The sequence below is a fragment of the Ammodytes marinus genome (genome assembly GCF_949987685.1).
Source record: "Ammodytes marinus genome assembly, chromosome: 6".
NCBI classification, from domain to species: domain Eukaryota; kingdom Metazoa; phylum Chordata; class Actinopteri; order Uranoscopiformes; family Ammodytidae; genus Ammodytes; species Ammodytes marinus.
The window spans coordinates 9,780,499-9,799,094 of record NC_137235.1 but is presented as its reverse complement, the minus strand read 5'-3'; the positions used below and the strand labels follow the sequence as shown (position 1 = coordinate 9,799,094).

General features: G+C 38.4%; 1 protein-coding gene across 1 annotated transcript in view; it reads right to left on the bottom strand.

Moving 5' to 3' along the window:
- mslnb (mesothelin b) overlaps positions 1 to 17,765 on the bottom strand; it is a 34,664-nt gene extending 16,899 nt beyond the window's left edge. Inside the window, exons 1-38 of the mRNA XM_080028921.1 lie at positions 17,718 to 17,765; positions 15,170 to 15,267; positions 13,979 to 13,997; positions 13,798 to 13,834; positions 11,856 to 11,978; positions 11,364 to 11,563; positions 11,174 to 11,277; positions 10,347 to 10,459; positions 9,979 to 10,230; positions 9,428 to 9,502; positions 9,002 to 9,243; positions 8,345 to 8,426; positions 8,022 to 8,165; positions 7,517 to 7,719; positions 7,308 to 7,420; positions 6,650 to 6,768; positions 6,376 to 6,552; positions 6,251 to 6,282; positions 5,914 to 6,011; positions 5,730 to 5,752; positions 5,585 to 5,606; positions 5,270 to 5,297; positions 4,953 to 5,031; positions 4,688 to 4,834; positions 4,380 to 4,585; positions 3,780 to 3,874; positions 3,485 to 3,603; positions 3,193 to 3,363; positions 3,084 to 3,115; positions 2,807 to 2,904; positions 2,613 to 2,635; positions 2,468 to 2,489; positions 1,872 to 1,899; positions 1,694 to 1,772; positions 1,440 to 1,586; positions 1,132 to 1,337; positions 406 to 500; positions 117 to 235 (exon numbers count right to left, since the gene is read on the bottom strand). Of these exons, the coding sequence (XP_079885047.1) occupies positions 117 to 235; positions 406 to 500; positions 1,132 to 1,337; positions 1,440 to 1,586; positions 1,694 to 1,772; positions 1,872 to 1,899; positions 2,468 to 2,489; positions 2,613 to 2,635; positions 2,807 to 2,904; positions 3,084 to 3,115; positions 3,193 to 3,363; positions 3,485 to 3,603; positions 3,780 to 3,874; positions 4,380 to 4,585; positions 4,688 to 4,834; positions 4,953 to 5,031; positions 5,270 to 5,297; positions 5,585 to 5,606; positions 5,730 to 5,752; positions 5,914 to 6,011; positions 6,251 to 6,282; positions 6,376 to 6,552; positions 6,650 to 6,768; positions 7,308 to 7,420; positions 7,517 to 7,719; positions 8,022 to 8,165; positions 8,345 to 8,426; positions 9,002 to 9,243; positions 9,428 to 9,502; positions 9,979 to 10,230; positions 10,347 to 10,459; positions 11,174 to 11,277; positions 11,364 to 11,563; positions 11,856 to 11,978; positions 13,798 to 13,834; positions 13,979 to 13,997; positions 15,170 to 15,221 (3,924 nt within the window). The 5' untranslated portion in view covers positions 15,222 to 15,267; positions 17,718 to 17,765. The remainder of the gene's footprint in view (positions 1 to 116; positions 236 to 405; positions 501 to 1,131; positions 1,338 to 1,439; positions 1,587 to 1,693; positions 1,773 to 1,871; positions 1,900 to 2,467; positions 2,490 to 2,612; positions 2,636 to 2,806; positions 2,905 to 3,083; positions 3,116 to 3,192; positions 3,364 to 3,484; positions 3,604 to 3,779; positions 3,875 to 4,379; positions 4,586 to 4,687; positions 4,835 to 4,952; positions 5,032 to 5,269; positions 5,298 to 5,584; positions 5,607 to 5,729; positions 5,753 to 5,913; positions 6,012 to 6,250; positions 6,283 to 6,375; positions 6,553 to 6,649; positions 6,769 to 7,307; positions 7,421 to 7,516; positions 7,720 to 8,021; positions 8,166 to 8,344; positions 8,427 to 9,001; positions 9,244 to 9,427; positions 9,503 to 9,978; positions 10,231 to 10,346; positions 10,460 to 11,173; positions 11,278 to 11,363; positions 11,564 to 11,855; positions 11,979 to 13,797; positions 13,835 to 13,978; positions 13,998 to 15,169; positions 15,268 to 17,717) is intronic.
- Positions 17,766 to 18,596: the final 831 nt, after the last annotated feature.

Genomic DNA, 18,596 nt, shown 5'->3' with positions numbered 1-18,596 from the left:
ACAGAATGGAGGGAACAAATGACAGTTTGCTGCTCAAGAAAAATTAACAAGGTGATGATAACAGCATTGGCCAAGTTTCTTATCTATCTGTGACGTTTGCAGAACTGAAATCTTACAGAGTTGAAGTGTGGGTTGAGGTGAAGCAGCTCTTTGAGGGACAAAAGCGCTGAGAATGGACCCAGATTCTTCATCAGCCATTCTGCACTGCTGTTTGAAAGCAACACACAGTCTGGACCTGGGCCGAGTCATGAGGGCAAAGAGAGATATCTGTAAATACTGACAACTCGGTATTATTTATGGGGCAACTGAAGTTACACACAATAGCTTTAAGTCCATTACAGTTTTAATATTGGAAATAGATTTGAAAACAGTCACAGCATTATGGTAATTTAGAAATAGGAGTACCTGAGTGCGACAGGAAACGGAGGACGAAATCCTTTAAGACCACGTCCTGTTGTTTTGAGGTCATGGCATCGAAATTGTGGATAAAGACCTGCAGTCTGACAATCAAACCACGGACAGAATGATAAATATTGTGTTCTTTTAGATAACTATTTCATTATAAAAATGGTATAAGAATCATGACACTACAACTCTCATCTCACTTTGGTAAAACAACAAAAGTGTTAAAAGCAAAATTAACTTATGAGTTTCAAAGTAACAGTGCTTGAGCAATTAACATTCATCTTATTATTGGTTTAGTATTACTAATGCTTCAACATGCACTCATGCATGCATTTTAATGTTACAGCTGGTGGAGGTGGAGCACATTTTATTCACTACTTTATATACTGTTGGTAAGCTTCAGATTTTAATAACCTATCCAAAGTTGTGTAGTAAAGTAACTTCAGCTGTCAGATGTGGCCTAAAATGTAAAATATTTCCTGATGAAATGTATGGCAAAAGTATGAAGTAGCCAAAAATGTAAAGAGTAATGTAAAGTAAAAGTAGCTCAAACTTGTGCAAAAGAACGGTTCTTGAGTAAATGTAGAGATAACATTTTAAATAAAAATGTGACCCAATTGTCACTTTCACTAATTAGCAAACTAGATACCTACGTATGAACAAAAAGTGATATACAGGTTGTTATGAAAGAGGAGTTGTATCACAAGGTTAGGCAGCGCCACTTACATTTGCTGATATGATTGACAGCTGAGGTTCCTGCCACTCAAACAGTTCAGAAACCTTGCTGATGCAGACGGCAGGAACCCGCTCAAACGGCCAGTGAACCACGTCCTGATGACACTGCTGTTCATCAGCTGCTCGTCAGTCAGCAACGACACTCTGAGCTCTCCAATCACATCCAAGACCTCCAACGCTGATGGACCAACCATGGACTGCACAGTAGATCAATTACATTAGTACATATAGTAATGGATACATCCGAGTTATTCACTTTAATAATTCTCAAAATAATTAAGGGTTATAGTGATACTGACCATGTTAGCCAACATGTCCAGAGCTGGGTCCAAGACATATGATAACTTAGTCAGCAGCATCTTCCACAGCCTGTTGGAGTGGCTACTGTTTCCAGGCAGATTACACTTCAGGAGAGACACCAGCTGATTGGCTGTGAAGTTCTCAAGCTGTGTGTGTGAGACAGTAAGGGGTCAAACAGGCAGCATGTTGCATAGAAAAAAAATCCAGGCAATTCCTATCTGACTTTGACACTTTTTAGACTTGATTTGGTCACCTGTGCACACGCGTATGTCTCCAGGGTAAAATTGCAGGGAACATTCATAGATGTGTTCAAGTGATAGTGCAGCTGGGAGCTGCGAAAACATGCAAAAAGGCATATACACGTCAGTACAGAAAGAAAACTGTTATTTTTTTTATTTTTTTTTTGTTACAAACCATAACAAATGTGATACCTGTCAATTCCTCTGCAGATCATGGTGCCTGAAAAGACAGCAGAGAAATGAAAATGTTGCTCCAAACATATTTACAATACAGTAATGCAGAGGTGGAGGAATAACTAAAATCCTTTACTTTAGTAAATGTAGAAATACCAGAGTCTACAATACTCAGTAAAGTTTGAAAGAATTAATGATTAATCAATTGATAAATTAATTAAAATGCCACTTAAAGAGCTACGAGGAACATTTCTTAAACAGTCTTATTTTTCCTTATCATAAATTACATGTTACAGCAAACGAGACCATCAGTGTATAGAACACTATTTTTATATAGTCTTTCTTAATGCTTTTGTCTGGGTACGCTCACCAAGGAACAACAGCTAGCGTCTTTAAAAAAACTACCACTTTTGTCCAAAGGGGCCGCTAGAATGAACACAATCGTAAAGTTCCTCATAACGACTTTAAACAGAAATATTATCAGTGAAATACTTTAAAATAAAAGTATAAAGAATAGTATAGCAAAGTAATTGTATAATATTACATTATTTAATTTGAATCACTACTGCAGTAATCAAGCAAGACTTTATGCTGATGTGTCAACAGGCACTTACCATTGTATGGGGTTTGTGGACACTGTGAAAGACAGATTTAATACATTTTAAGGAACAATACAAGTATTTATAAGTTCAATTAAAACATGCAGTTCAATTTTCTAATTGGAAATATAAGTAAAGCAAATTGAATGAAAAAACTCACGGTGATGTTCTCCGGCACACACTCTGTTGAAAAAAATATATTCAGTCAACTACTGTTTGCTCTAAAAACAGTGCAGTATTTATACACCTACAATTAAAATAAGGCCAGAGACAGAAGGTATAAGGGAGGTAGATGTGACTTTATATTAATATTCAACATACAGTGTATGTGTGTGTGTGTAAAGAGAAACTGACCCTCTGGTGCTATGGTGGTTAGCTCATTAATGGCAGACCAGGTGGCAGGCTCCACATCTGGTGGCGAAAACCGAATGGCTCCGTACAATCTCTCAAAACTACACAAGTACACAGATATAAAACAACATTAGGCTAATATATCCGGTTCAAATGAACAAAGTGAAGGAGGATCAGTTAATATAAGAGAGGTCAGTTTAATACTGTAAGGACACTGGGTCATAATATATTTCCCTTTGTTTGACCACTTCTTAAAATATAAATGAATATATGAACTCACATTGTTTTGTATGATGAACAGGAAAGGTTTCCCTTCAAATACAGAAAACAATGATTAACAAAAGATTATTTGACTTTCAAATGAAGAGAAATCATGTGAGTCATTTTACCTGTTGGAGGAACATGGGGAGGTAGGACAGGAACTGTGGCAGTTTGTCTGGAGACTCGGTCAGGTGATCAAAGATCCTATTGATGACCACGTCTCTCTCAGGAAGAGATTGATGAGTCAGCACCAGCAGTTCTGCGGTCTGCTTTGGAGTCAGGAGTCGGAGGACCTCCAGCTAAAACAGAATGGAGGGAACAAATGACAGTTTGCTGCTCAAGAAAAATTAACAAGGTGATGATAACAGCATTGGCCAAGTTTCTTATCTATCTGTGACGTTTGCAGAACTGAAATCTTACAGAGTTGAAGTCTGGGTTGAGGTGAAGCAGCTCTTTGAGGGACAAAAGCGCTGAGAATGGACCCAGATTCTTCATCAGCCATTCTGCACTGCTGTTTGAAAGCAACACACAGTCTGGACCTGGGCCGAGTCATGAGGGCAAAGAGAGATATCTGTAAATACTGACAACTCGGTATTATTTATGGGGCAACTGAAGTTACACACTATAGCTTTAAGTCCATTACAGTTTTAATATTGGAAATAGATTTGAAAACACGAACATTTACAGCATTATAGTAATCTAGAAATAGGAGTACCTGAGTGCGACAGGAAACGGAGGACGAAATCCTTTAAGACCACGTGCTGTTGTTTTGAGGTCATGGCATCGAAATGGTGGATAAAGACCTGCAGTCTGACAATCAAACCACGGACAGAATGATAAATATTGTGTTCTTTTAGATAACTATTTCATGATAAAAATGGTATAAGAATCATGACACTACAACTCTCATCTCACTTTGGTAAAACAACAAAAGTGTTAAAAGCAAAATTAACTTAAGAGTTTTAGAGTAACAGTGCTTGTTGAGCAGTTCAAATTCATCTTATAATTGGTTTAGTATTACTAATGTTACGATCCTGCCTGCCACCAGCTCCAGCCCTCGTCAGCCAGCTCTTCCTCCCTGGACCCCTTTGCCTGCCTGCTCTTGCCTGCCTCTGCTCGTCTCCCCGGATTCTCCCCTTGGCACTTCTCCCTGGACCCCCATGCCTGCCAGACCCTCCGGAGCCCGGCCCAAAACCCCAGATTCCTTCTAAATAAACCCTCTTAAACTGGTACTGTCTTGTAAGTGTGAAATACAGCGATATACAGGTTGTTATGAAAGAGGAGTTGTATCACAAGGTTAGGCAGCGCCACTTACATTTGCTGATATGATTGACAGCTGAGGTTCCTGCCACTCAAACAGTTCAGAAACCTTGCTGATGCAGACGGCAGGAACCCGCTCAGACGGCCAGTGAACCACGTCCTGATGACACTGCTGTTCATCAGCTGCTCGTCAGTCAGCAACGACACTCTGAGCTCTCCAATCACATCCAAGACCTCCAACGCTGATGGACCAACCATGGACTGCACAGTAGATCAATTACATTAGTACATATAATAATGGATACATCCGAGTTATTCACTTTAATAATTCTCAAAAGGATTGAGGGTTATAAATATACTGACCATGTTAGCCAACATGTCCAGAGCTGGGTCCAAGACATATGATAACTTAGTCAGCAGCATCTTCCACAGCCTGTTGGAGTGGCTACTGTTTCCAGGCAGATTACACTTCAGGAGAGAGACCAGCTGATTGGCTGTGAAGTTTTCAAGCTGTGTGTGTGAGACAGTCAGGGGTCAAACAGGCAGCATGTTGCATAGAAGATTACTACAACTAAAAATCCGGGCATTTCCAATCAGACTTTGACACTTTCAGACATAATTTAGTCACCTGTGCACACGCGTATGTCTCCAGGGTAAAATTGCAGGGAACATTCATAGATGTGTTCAAGTGATAGTGCAGCTGGGAGCTGCAAAAACATGCAAAAAGGCATATACACGTCAGTACAGACTATTAAAACTGTTATTATTATTATTATTATTATTATTATTATTATTATTATTATTATTATTATTATTATTATTATTATTATTATTATTATTATTATTATTATTATTATTATTTATATATATATATAGCCTATATATATATATATTTTTTTAAATTTTTATTTATTTATTTTTTTCAAATCATAACAAATCGGATACCTGTTAATTCCTCTGCAGATGTTGGTGCCTGAAAAAAACAGCAGAGAAATGAATATTTAGCTCTAACCATATTTACAATACAGTAATGCAGAGGTGGAGGAATAACTCAAATCCTCTACTTTTTAAATGTAGAAATACCATAGTTTACAATACTCAGTAAATTCTTAATAGTAATTAATTGATAAATGAATTAAAATGCTACTTAAAGTAGCTTAAGTAACATAAAGTAGAGGAACTTTCAAATATTTATTAAACAGTCAAATTTTTTCTATGGCGATCATATATTACATGTAACATGTGTCAACAAGCTCTTACCATTATATAGGGTTTGTGGACACTGTTAAAGACAGATTTGATACAGTTTAAGGAACAATACAAGTATTCATAAGTCAAATGTAAACATGCAGTTACATTTTTAAATTGGAAATATAAATAAAACAAATTGAAAGAAAAAACTCACGGTAAAGTTCTCCGGCACACACTCTGTTGAAAAAAAAAAGTATGTCAACTACTGTTTGCACTTATAACACTTTTTATACACCTTAACAAAATAAAGCCGAAGACAGAAGGTATACGGGAGGTAGACTTTTTATTATTGTTCGACATACAGTATGTACAGTATGTGTGTGTAAAGAGAAACAGACCCTCTGGTGCTATGGTGATCAGCTCATCAATGGCAGACCAGGTGGCAGGCTCCAGGTCTGGTGGCAGAAACCGAATGGCTCCGAACAATCTCTCAAAACTACACAGGTAAACAAATAGAAAATAAACCAAAATGAACACATCTGGTTCAAATTAACATAGTGAAGGATGATCAGTGAATCAAAGACAGGTCAGTTTAATTCAAATAATAGCACTGGGTCAGAGTACATTTATCTTTATTTGACCGCTTCTTGTGGTCAAACAAAAACAAAACAAAAGTTTGCTTGAATGAATCGCCAACGCAGTAATACATGATATAACCATCTGAAAAATACTCACATTTGTTTGTAGACATTGCAGGGAAGATTCGACTGAGAAATCAAATCATAATAATATATCATTAATCACAGTGGACAGTACAAAGAAAGCATTGGAGTTACTGAGTATCATTACGAAGCTGTTACCTCTCTGGCCAGCTGGACCACATGGTGCAGGACCTCTGGTAAGCTCCTGGTGTCAGGAGACTCCAACAGGAAGTCAAAGACTGAGTCTATAACCTCGTCTTTCTCAGGCGGAGTACGGAGAGGCAACAGCAGCAGCCCTGCAGTCTGATTTGGAGTCAAGAGGTGAACAGCCTCCAGCTGGACAAGAAAACCAAAGAGAGGAGAAATAAGGATTAATAATAAAGTAAAAGCTTCAGTTAAGTTGGTTCCAGTGTGACAGGTTTTCCAGACTCACTCCAGAGAAGTTTGGGTTGAGCTCGTAAAAGTCAGTGATGGAGGCAAATCTTGAAAAGAAACCAAAGTTGTTTCTCAGCCATTCTGCACTCTGATTGGCCGTAGAGACACACTGGGGGTCTGTAACAAACAAAAGCACAAGTACATTTACGCAAGTACAGTACAGATTACTACAATTACTACAAATTACATTTGAAAAATTGTTATTAATTAATACATTTGTTTGAACTACTATGAATATTTTGTATTATGTTGTTTCATTATTATAATTATAAATTATTATTTTGAATAGTTTATAATCATAACATTACTAAAAATTATTATAATTTTATTATCTTTTCCATTTAATTCTTCTTTGTTCAAAAAATGATCAGCTTTTTAAAATATGATGCATTGTTACAAGTAAAATAGGTCAAATAGGCTAAACCTCCACCAACTTCAACATGAAAACGCTGCCTACAAAAATTTGTTTCAAAATATCTAAAAGTTCCTAATGGCTTCTTGAATAAATGGTATGGAAAATATAACTTTTGACCTCCTATTATCTGCTAAAATGCCATGTAAAGCATCTTTATGTCGTTGTTACAGGATAATACATTTTCAGTGTTATGGTTTGGATATATATATTTTTGTAAAGGCTGCTACTTCAGTGAACCTACCAGAACTGTTTTGTTGACGCATCAGGAAGGGACGGATGAAGTACCCATAGATGTTTTGACTGTACATTGGATCCGCTTCCATGAAACTCATGTGTTTGCTGAGTGCTGCCACACTGCACACATAGAAAGGAAGAAAGAAATGGCAGTTTACCTTTACCAAACAGTGTTTTTGTAACGGAAAAAATGACATTTCAAACCTTCAAACTCACATGGTTTGGAAAACTGGGCAGGAGAAGTTCTTTGTGCTGAGGCAGGACAGGAGGCCTGTGTGTACGTCGGGCAGGAGGGGCATCAGTTTGACCTGAAACCATAGCTTGATGAACTCCGGGTCCTCCAGGTTTTCCGGTGTCAGAGACGGAGATTCCGCCTCCCGAAAGATCTCCTGAAAGTCGGCTGCCAATTCAGTGAAGTTCTAGAGAAGGAAAAGGAAAGAAAGCACTGATTTTAACACTTTAAAACTATCTAAGTTTTATGGTGAAATTTGTTTGTGATATAAACTTGTTATGGATTTGCTATCGTTCCCAACATAGGTTGTTACTTTATTGACAGTTCCAACCCATAGTTAATTATTAGCTGATGCTGTAAAATGTTTGTATTTATTTTTTAAATGTATGACCCACTGAGAAATGTTGATATTTCAAAATAAAAGTATGCTTTACGTTTTTTTAAATTAAAATACTTGGCATCAAACCTATTACTGACTGATATACTGACCGCTGTGGACAACTCTTTGAACAGTGAGCCCAGACGTTCAGTCATCTCCATGATCAGATTCCTAATCACGGCCTCGGACATGGTCAGGTTGGTGCGGGCGGCACAATGCAAAACACGGGCCACATTTCCCACTGCATCAGTCAGCTGGTGGGACAAGATGCTCTTTCAGATGACACTTCACATAGACCCAGCTTCTTCTGTTTTTTTCTTGTTTTTTTAAGACACTTCACGGGACTTTTGCAAATGTTTAAAAATAAGTTCAAAACATTTAAATTGGACTAAAATTAGTCAAAATTAAAGAATAAAATTTAAGAGAGACTTACTCCACAAGGGCGCTTTTCAAGAGTAATGCTGCAGACATCCAGGTCTTCAGAAGTTTCATTGTCCATTGCATGATCCAGATAGCTGCACACAGACATAAAAATACTTTAAAATCCTGCTGACCTGGGGTGAATTGATTGTAGTGACTAAAGATTCCTTGATGTTTATAGCGGTGGTGGGCACAGGAAATCTACACAGAGTTGACAACCCGCATCTTCTAAATCCAAGACTTATTTTTCTTTGATCTCTGTTTTGGTCCCCTCCCCCACCTTCTCCTCTTGAGTAAAATTTAAGGGTCTTTAGCTGCTCAAGGCTCCACTTTCTTTACTAGCATGTCGCTAGCAGTTTGGTGTGTGGTTTGTAGGCCTACAGTTTTTTTTTCTCTGAAAACAGCAAGGCGTACCTGCTGATGTTGGAGACAATATAATTGGTAAGAAACAATCTACATAGAGCTAGAGTTGAGTGATAAGCTAATTTCTGCATTACATTGTATTAATTGCTAGAAGTGAGCCACCATTAAGATTATAGGAGCTTTGAATTTGTATTAGACTCATGTTATCGTTTCCCACCAAAATCTTTACTGACACACACTTACGAATATATCAACCAAAAATAAATACTGCAGGATGAGAAATACTGATCAAAAATGTTTGACTTACAACACTTCGTGGAAGGCGAGTGTGAGGTTTCGATGCATCAGGGCCTCTTCATTTGGCAAGAACCTCCGTAACAATGGCATCACCACATGCTGGTACCAGTCCTCCACATTTGTCACATCAAACATTGGCATCTCAGGACCTACAGATGTGTGTTGGGGTCGGTACATGTCAGCCAGCTCAGCCAGAGTCCAGTTGAGAACGAACTGGGCCAGAGTGGTGCTTCTTATTTCTGAAACGTCCCGCTAGAGAAAAACAGGTCAGGTCAGGATTCATTTAGCATGGCAGGTGAACTGTCAACATGTCTTTGTATGTAGCCTGTGCTGTGTGTGTGTGTGTGTGTGTGTGTGTGTGTGTGTGTGTGTGTGTGTGTGTGTGTGTGTGTGTGTGTGTGTGTGTGTGTGTGTGTGTATGAAAAAGAGCTTGTACCTCTTTTGTAAAGGACACAAATTCATGAACAAAACTCCCAATGGGTCTGAAGGCCATCATGAACCCATTTGCAACCTGTGTGTGACAAAAGAGGTGAAATAGTCTCAAATCAGATGTAAGAATTTGTCATCCTAAATTCTTAAACTTGAACTACAGGATTTCCAAACAAATCCTGTACATGTTTAAACCTGCATTACTTATTTTGGGGGGGTACAATAATGTGAACTTATGTCACTGACCATACCACCATACAAAGCTGATATGGTGACCGTTTCAGCAAACAGTTGCTTATATGAGTCCAATATTCACTCTCCTTTTAGCACTGTTTTTTCTCTCCACCAACCCTTGAGGAAAGTATCTTTAGCCACTAAATGCTACACTATGTTCACCAGGTAGTTGCTTACCAGCAGACTCACACTTTTTTTATTTAAGACAAATAAAGTTATTTCAGATTCTCCCCAGTATTATTAAATTATAAAAACAATTGTTATGTGATTATTACAGCATAAAATACCTAACAATATCGCTACATCTATGCTACACTATAGTACCTCTCTGAGCCCGTTGTGTGGGGACGGCGGTAGGTACGGGTTATATGTGGTTTGTGGGTGTGAGGGTGGAGGGTATCCAGGGCTGGTCCAGTTGTGGCCCCATTCAGGGCTAGAGGTGGGAGGAGGACCAGAACCCCCTGTCAACAGACTGTGGAAGACCAGGCTGAGGGTGCCGTTGTCTAAACCTGCAACCTCCGGCCTCAGCAGCAGCTCGGCCTTCTGCGCTGGAGACAGCAGGTGAAGAACCTCCAACTAAAGAACAAAGCAGGAGAGAGGAAGATAAGTGAACACTTTCTTCTCAGTGTTGCTGTTAAGTTAACTGGTGTTGTAAGGCTATTAGATCTCAGGGAAAAGTTAAGTTAACTCACTCCGCTGAAGACCATGTTGAGTGTTGAAAAGTCCTTCACCCGGGCCATGGCACTGAAGGAACCAAAGTTCTTCATCAGCCACTCCTCGCTGCTCTCGTTGTAACTCACACAACCTATACAGAGGTTACACACACTGAGTGAATTCATATGTACTGTATACATGTGCAAAAAGAAAAGGGGATTTATTTCACCTTCATACAAAATACATTGAGATGGCAAATAGTCTTAGAGGTTCATACTCCAGCAACACTCAGAGTTTAAAGCTCCCATATTATGCACTTTTCTGTCAATTTTATATGGTTTAAGTAGTCCCTAATACTTATTTGTTTAGATGTTTGCTGAAAAACCCGTTCAGATCATTTATTGTAGCAAGCCTCTATACCCTGATTTTCCTCTGGTCTCAGGATGACCTACACTACAGTATATTGGTGTCTGCAGCCTGCGATCTGGCTGGCCCCTCCCACCTCTCTGCCGGGCCCTCCCACTGTCTCTGCCGGGATTACGTGATACTAGAGAGGCAATGCGCCTCACGTGAATAGCCAAAAAGGCTAACACAGGAGCTTAGCCATACTTTGAACAGTTTGACATGACCTGACATAGGCCAATATGTTTTGTCTTGCGAACCTTCAAGACAAGAAGGACATACTGTATGTCTTCACCAGATGCATTGCCCCTAACATTTAAGTTGTTGTTTACATTTCATTTGTTGTTGCAGATTTGACCAAAATGATAATTTTAAAGAAATGTGCAGTGGAGATATGTGAATTCAATTTTTTTTTCTGCTTAATAATCAAGTTGCATTAAAAACATATAATAACAATATTTACCAGCTACTCTGTCTCCGGACAGAAATGGGTACATGAAGAATGTGTAGATCCACTTTTGTCTAACTGGATTCATCTCAGAGTAATGGTGACTGAGCTCCCTCACTCTGCAAGAAGAGAGAAGATTGTTGGATGAGAGTAACTGAAACAGGTGACAGAATCAGGCAGATAGACAGAGACGCAGATGACCCACACTGTCTGGTAGGTGGAGCAGCTGAAGTTCTTGGTGCTGAGGCAGGACAGGAAGTGTTTGGTGATAGATTTCAGCAGCGGTTTTATCTTGACCTCCATCCACATCTGGACCAGGGCTTCATTGTGGAGAGGGTCTGCTTCTGGGTTTAATGCCAGTTCCCCCTGTAGGCTGAGAAGTGGAACTCCTGTCACGCTGGATTTCTGTGGTTGAGTTGATGGATTGGTGGAGAAAAAAAATAAGTAAAAACAAGGTGTGGGATTATGGTGATAGTACATTGTCCATTGAAGTGCACTACAATACATCATCATGTAAAAAGTAAATGAATAGTCTGTGCAAAAGGCACTGTGATAAAAGGTCAGGGTATTGTGAACGTTAATCCACGCGATCAAGCGCAAACAAACAGCATTATAAAACCAACTAGTCAGGTGGGAATTTGTGACAACATTCCTCCTGTTGTGCGTCTTATGAGAAACATTCCTGTGTCAGTAATACCATGAAGGTGAACACATCCATCGCCGCCTCAAGCATTCCTTTCAGTCTCCGCAGGTGGTCACTCCCTGTGTCTGTCGATGGTAATCCAACACAATGGAGGAAGTTTGAGGTTGCATCGGGAACCTTGGAATTCATGACACAAGGAAAACTTCAGAATTTGTATAATATTAAACAACCGAATTCCTATTTTGGAGGAGACTAGAAAGACACATTTAAGGATATGTTGTATTTACTGTATATTAATCTGGTTAACAAGAGTCAATGTTGTCCTTTGAATTAACATTTTTAGCTGTCCCTAGTTATACATCAATCAGTTTCACAATGAAGAGTGATTTTGGTTGTCAACAATGAAATTAGTATTCCACAGAGGAAATAAAGCTAATAAATAAACTTCTGATAGATAAACATAGACGTGGTTAGTTAAAGAGGACCTATTATACTACTTTTCTGGTCTTAATTTCTTGTTTTACACTGCTATAGAGCAACCTGACACGAATCACATCACAAAAAACTATGTAGATTTTCGGGAAGCTCTTTCTCTTATTTTGGCGATCCAGCACATCCTGTCAACACTTGAGTGTGTGTGCTTCGGCAATCTCCGCTCCCTCCGCCTGTGCATCGGCCATCTCCGCTACCCTCCCCCCTCCTGCAAACCCCACTCCGTTGTGATTGGTTACCTTCCTTCCGGAACACTTTCAGTGGCGGGAAGCGCGAGCATGGACCTATAAGGGCGCGAGGCAGACGCGAACAGGGAAGTGACAGCAGTACCATACATGGAAACATCCGCGTGGTCACGTCACAAATTTTTATGCGACGTCACAAATTATGAAAGGGTAGACCGCTTTGAAGACGTGACTTTTCGACTGGCTAGAATAGTGTTTAGTGCTCTGCACAGACACCCCAGACGGTCAGCAGGGAATACGTCGAAATGCATGTAAGTCATTATTTGATAATTTAGTATGGTTAAGCATGACTATGAATCATCATAACAACGTTTATAGGTCATAAAAGTCAAAAAGCATCATAGGTCCTCTTTAACATTCGGAGGTAATGTTTTTTTTTGTACCTGTATAGGGGCCAGAAACAGTAGACATTTTGACATGTTATAGCAGGGAAATCACAGGTGTAAGTAATAATATTAATATTTGTATTACAGCAGCTATCTATTCTGGTTATAATAACACAAATGGACACAACTATTGGTATGTGATTTGGGCAGTTTTGAGAGAGTACATTACATTCTGGACACATGACGTCTTTACACTTTGGTCTGAACTCATGGACCTATAAAGAGTCTGAACTGGGCAAACATCATTCCTCTCATTTCCCAGTTCAGACCAAAGATTCGCCTTGCAACTGCTTGCGACGAGACGGTTTTAGAACGTCGCAGGGGATAAATCACAGCAGGGTGAACTGCTCGTTGCAGCGCGTTGCAAGCCGTCGCAGAAGATTCAACATGTCAAATCGCAAGGTCCAGTTTTAGAACGTTTCGGCGGTCTCGTCGCAAGGAGTTGCAGTTGCAAGCAGTTGCAAGGCGAATCTTTGGTCTGAACTGGAATGCACGTCTGTCCCACTATGAGAAAGTTCTTTGTATATTCTCCCTCAAACAGAGATGTTGTAGTTGCTGCAGTGCCTACTAATCAATTTCCCTCACAGAGACCAATATAATGTAAATTGAAAAAAACCTGCATTGTTTCTTAATTTGGGAAATGTCAGTTTCCCATTCATTTTCCCATAGCGTTTTTCGCAAAAACGGTTTTGGAAAGGTCCTCCAAAAGACATCGAACCCTTCTTCTGGCCGAGCAGCATGTGCAGGCACACTGAATGAACAGATAAAATCAGAACAAGATGTTCCTACCTGTAGTTTTGGGACCATTTCTTTTCAGCCTTTTGCTTTTGTGCATAATAACATACAACTTGACAACTTGACAACTTCACTCACCTGACCACAGGTTTCTTTTGTAGCACAGGTTGCATTTCTGTAGATTTCCATCACAGAGGCAGCGACACGTGCGTTTTTAGAAACAAAAGAAGACATAGTTCATCATTGTTAGAGGAGAGTGACGACTTTACAATTTGCTTTAAAAACAAAATGCTGAGTCATTTCAACTGTCCGATCTTACCTCTGTGCCTTTGATGCCCCTGTTAGGAGAACACAAAATCACTGTTAATGCTGACACAAGAATCTTAAATACTCTAAATAGATTTGGATATAGGCTATTATTAAGCATATTTCTATCATGAGATGTCTCATTATACGATTATTATTGTTCCCGCTTTTAATGCAGTAACAGCTTGAAGTTGTCCTGCTGTCTGTTTTCAACCCTATGAGCGAAATCAGTATTTACACATCATCATAATTGAGGCTAAATGGTATCTTTTCATTCCGTATAGTTGATTGGTCTTTGTAGGATTGTTGAGTGTCAAAATGGTCAACATTTAGATGATAGTAGCTCGACCCTTTCTGAGAAACTGAGTCAAAACGGTGTGCCAAAAGATTTTTAAACTATACAGTTTTATTATATTTCCACTAAATATACTGTATCCCAATGCCTCTTTTGTTGTTGGTATTTAAGAACATGGGAAAAGAAAAAAACCCTGCTGATTATTAAAATGGGCCCAGAGCCTCCATGTACATGTAAACCATATTTTTGTACTGTCAACACATCCAGTGAAAAGTCTCAAACATCCTGTTGAACTGGGTGACGTGCTCTAAACTGTAAATTCAATCTTATTCAATCCCATACAAACCGTCACCACCTGCTATAGATAGGTCTACTCTCTAGTGCACACATAAATCCATAGCTGAAAATAATTATATAAAGTTTGAGTAGTATTTATATGATGTCCAGAGAATGTGTGTTTATGTTTACACTTACACTACGGACAGGTAGGGGATGGTCAGTAGATATTAGTTGATTTTGACAAAAATTGTTCGGTATTAAATGGGCATGCCTTTAAGTCTAGACTGCCCAGTTATTTTCAGAAATAACTGACACTTTTTTAAAACGTACTTTTTACATTTTAAACAATATATTTATGACACTACATATATAATTTTTTCTATATTATTTTTTGAGCTATTATGCACTAAATTAAATGTCCTTATGGATATTATAATTACTTTCTACAAAATCTATTTGTTACACTTATAAGTATGATCAATTAAATGTTTTTTTTGTATGTACATACTGTATATAAAGTATATATATTTATGTATATGTAAATATATTATCACCAGCCTTGATGTTAAGGGATGAATTGTTCATTTGACTATATCTAGAGAACACATCAGACACACAATCTGCTCTTACCAAAGCTGCTTCCCAGTAGGTAAATCAGTAAGAATAGGTGATGGGATCTCATGATGACACACGTCTCATGGGAAAAGAAGGCTTTGTGTTTAAATTCACTGGGGAAGGAATCAGAGAGAGCAGGTGACAAAGTCAGCCAGTACACCAACAAGAGCAACAGGTGGAATGGAAATCCCTAGTACTAAATAATTCTGTCTTTTAAGGTATACTCAAATGTACAATAAAAATCTCTTGGTATGAGGATGATGTTATAAAAATCTTGGGCTTCTTTACACTTTTTCTGTACACTGTCATGATCACTGTACTGTTAAATAAAGCTATTTGTGAAATTAAGGTTGATGCCTGTGGGTTTGGTAAAAGATAGCAATCAGGGAGTGGCTTTTAAGTGACCTTTAACAATGTTTCTGAAAGCTGAGGAAACAAAACACGAGTCAGTTGAAAGAACACTGAAACTCTTCAACATTCATCTCTCAACAATGAACACAAATAGACCATAAACCAAATACATGGCACTCCTAGAAAAATATATTGTGCAAGACTTTCACAAAGGAAATCATTGCAGTGATGCATATCAGTATTCTTTGCAAATGGATAAATGTTTTCATCTGCCAATGAACTGATGATCTAAAATCAGTGCAAGTATCTTGTCTGATGTAAACGTCAAGAACATATCTCAAGGTGTAGCAGTTGTTGGGTGTATAGGAGAATTAATCAAACCTATAATTCCAATATGTGTAGTGTAGTGATTTGTCACATCTCACAGCTTCAGTTATCATGAAATCATCATATCATCATAAAATGATAAAGCACGCAGACTTGTTTGCTCACTTAGGATGACTTTGCGTTTACTTGCACAAACACAACGTGAAATATTATCCTGTTATAAAGTCGTAACAGAAAAACGTGTTGGCAAACGGTTGCCTAATTGGTCACAGTGTAGACACACATGCCAAGTGGGATTTCACTATAAATCAGGTTGTGTAGGTGGAAACATTGCCAAGTCACGAGGTATGCCTGACGTAGCTTGCTTAGTCTACCACATATCAGTATGTCTGCTGTATGATCATGTTACGTTGTGACTTCTTGAAATGCCACTAAGAAGTGTATCGAGTGTATTTTCGTTATGCAAAAGTCGAAATGTCGAGAATAAAGTCGAAATTACTAGAATACACTTGGCAGTTCAAGACTGCTGTAAATGTGGAAAGATGTTGACGGTTAAGAACTTCTGGAATCAATCACTGTTATATATTGCAACATACACCCTTGTGTAAGAAGAAATACTTTGTTAAACTTTAAAGACTTTGTTCAGGATCGCTCCAGCTCCACATACATTAGTGGCACCCCAAGTGAAGGACAAACACCATTTAGATCCTTTGTGATCAATTCACCATTTTGAAAGCTGCTTAGCAGAAGTGGTATGGAAATATTTGTCCAATAAGGCGGGTTATACACACCCACTCCCCTTCCTCTTCTATGCACAAGCATCATTCCTCTCATTTCCCATTTCGTTTTCAAACCCATTATCAATTCTGAATTATAAATCTATTGTAGAAGTAGAAAAATGTAATAAAGTCTGAAATTATTTTGACAAAATAAGATCAGATGTGATTTCATAATCGAGTCAAAACATGTATGATTTAAGTGATGCATTATTTACTTATTATTATGGTTATTATTATTATGGTTATTATTTACTTTATTTTAGTTTATCATAAATGTCAATGTTACTGTGATGGCCTAGAGCAATTTCTTTCCTCCATGATAAATTTGATCACTGACTTGTGGTCACTTGTCACTGTTAAAGTACAAAAATGTCAAAACAACATTTACTTAAGTACTGTACAGTTTGAGGTACTTTGCTTATAATATATAATATATTGATTATATAATGTATATAGTAGTTATATAAGACTCTGACTGAGTATGCATAAAGCAGAACATATTGTTTGTACATTCTTCAGATAATATGTCTTTACTTTTGCTGTTTTGTCAGCTGAATTGACCTTTATGCACTTGCTATTGTTTGAGCTAAAGGTTATTCATGAAGTTGTCTTGGCTAAGATAAACATATTCTGTGAGGGAAATGTCTCTAATAGCACAGACACTTTAACCCCGCTTAATGAGGCAGAATGTATTATTCCCACAGCTCAAATCCCCAAACAGCATGTTGTTGCCAGAGGAACACACACACACACAGACAGACACACACACACACACACACACACACACACACACACACACACACACACACACACACACACACACACACACACACACACACACACACGCACACACACACACACACACACTGATAACATCACTTATTATTCAATACATCTATCGTACTGTATAACCTGCTGGCATTAACCATACATATAACCCTCTTAAATAAGAGTAAAACATGTGTCAATAGGAACACATTAATCTATGACAAGTACAAAAAGGGATAATATTAATAATCGATATTGGAATCCTTTTGGTTGTAGTGAGAGAGTTGGCAGAGAAAAAATATATATTAAACGGTAGGAAATCAAAGCTAATCTCTTACCGGCTAGAGTCGTCCCGGTGCTGTTGAGTGAAGCTGCTATAACTCTCTTTCCTGACACCTGAGACACAGACAAACTGTACAGGGTTGTGTCAAGGGGGCAGGACCAGCTTTGTCATTCTACTTCAGGCATGTAATGGAACTGGTTTGTTCTTGTGTGTGTGTGTGTGTGTGTGTGTGTGTGTGTCCATATGTACATTTACATCAATTTTGGTACATGTATACATGTGTGGAAGACTGGAAACACACACACACACACAAACACACAAACACACACACACACACACACACACACACACACACACACACACACACACACACACACACACACACACACACACAACCGCTATGTCATACACACCGCACGCAGATCAAGTTAAACTGGTTTGTTGATCTTTATACAAGCATAATTCCGTTCAAAGGAGGAAGATTATTAATTATTTTATTTCAATAATAAAGTCAAAATTTCAGGAACTGATAGGGCTTTTACACCGACATGATTCTGGTTCTGTTCTGGTTCTGAGACTGAGAACCTTGGTGCTTTCTGGTGAACCAGCCTTCATTCAGTGGAATCAAAGTGTCACCCCCCTATTTCATGGTATTGGGCTTTTTCGTGCCGTTCTCCAACTTCTCTTGGAAGTCGGTTCCTGCCCAAATCTCCACCACACATCTAGTTTCCTCAGCAGAGCACTGACAGTTTTTCTCTTTTGCTGCCTGGACATTGTCGATCCATTTTATTTTATTTTTATTGGAAATAAATAATTATGGTATTTTTTAGTAACTACCACACTTCAATGTTTTAACATGTTTACGACAACATAGTGATGCATTACCTCATACATCGTTTTTTATTATTATTTTTTTTAAGTAACTTTTAGACAG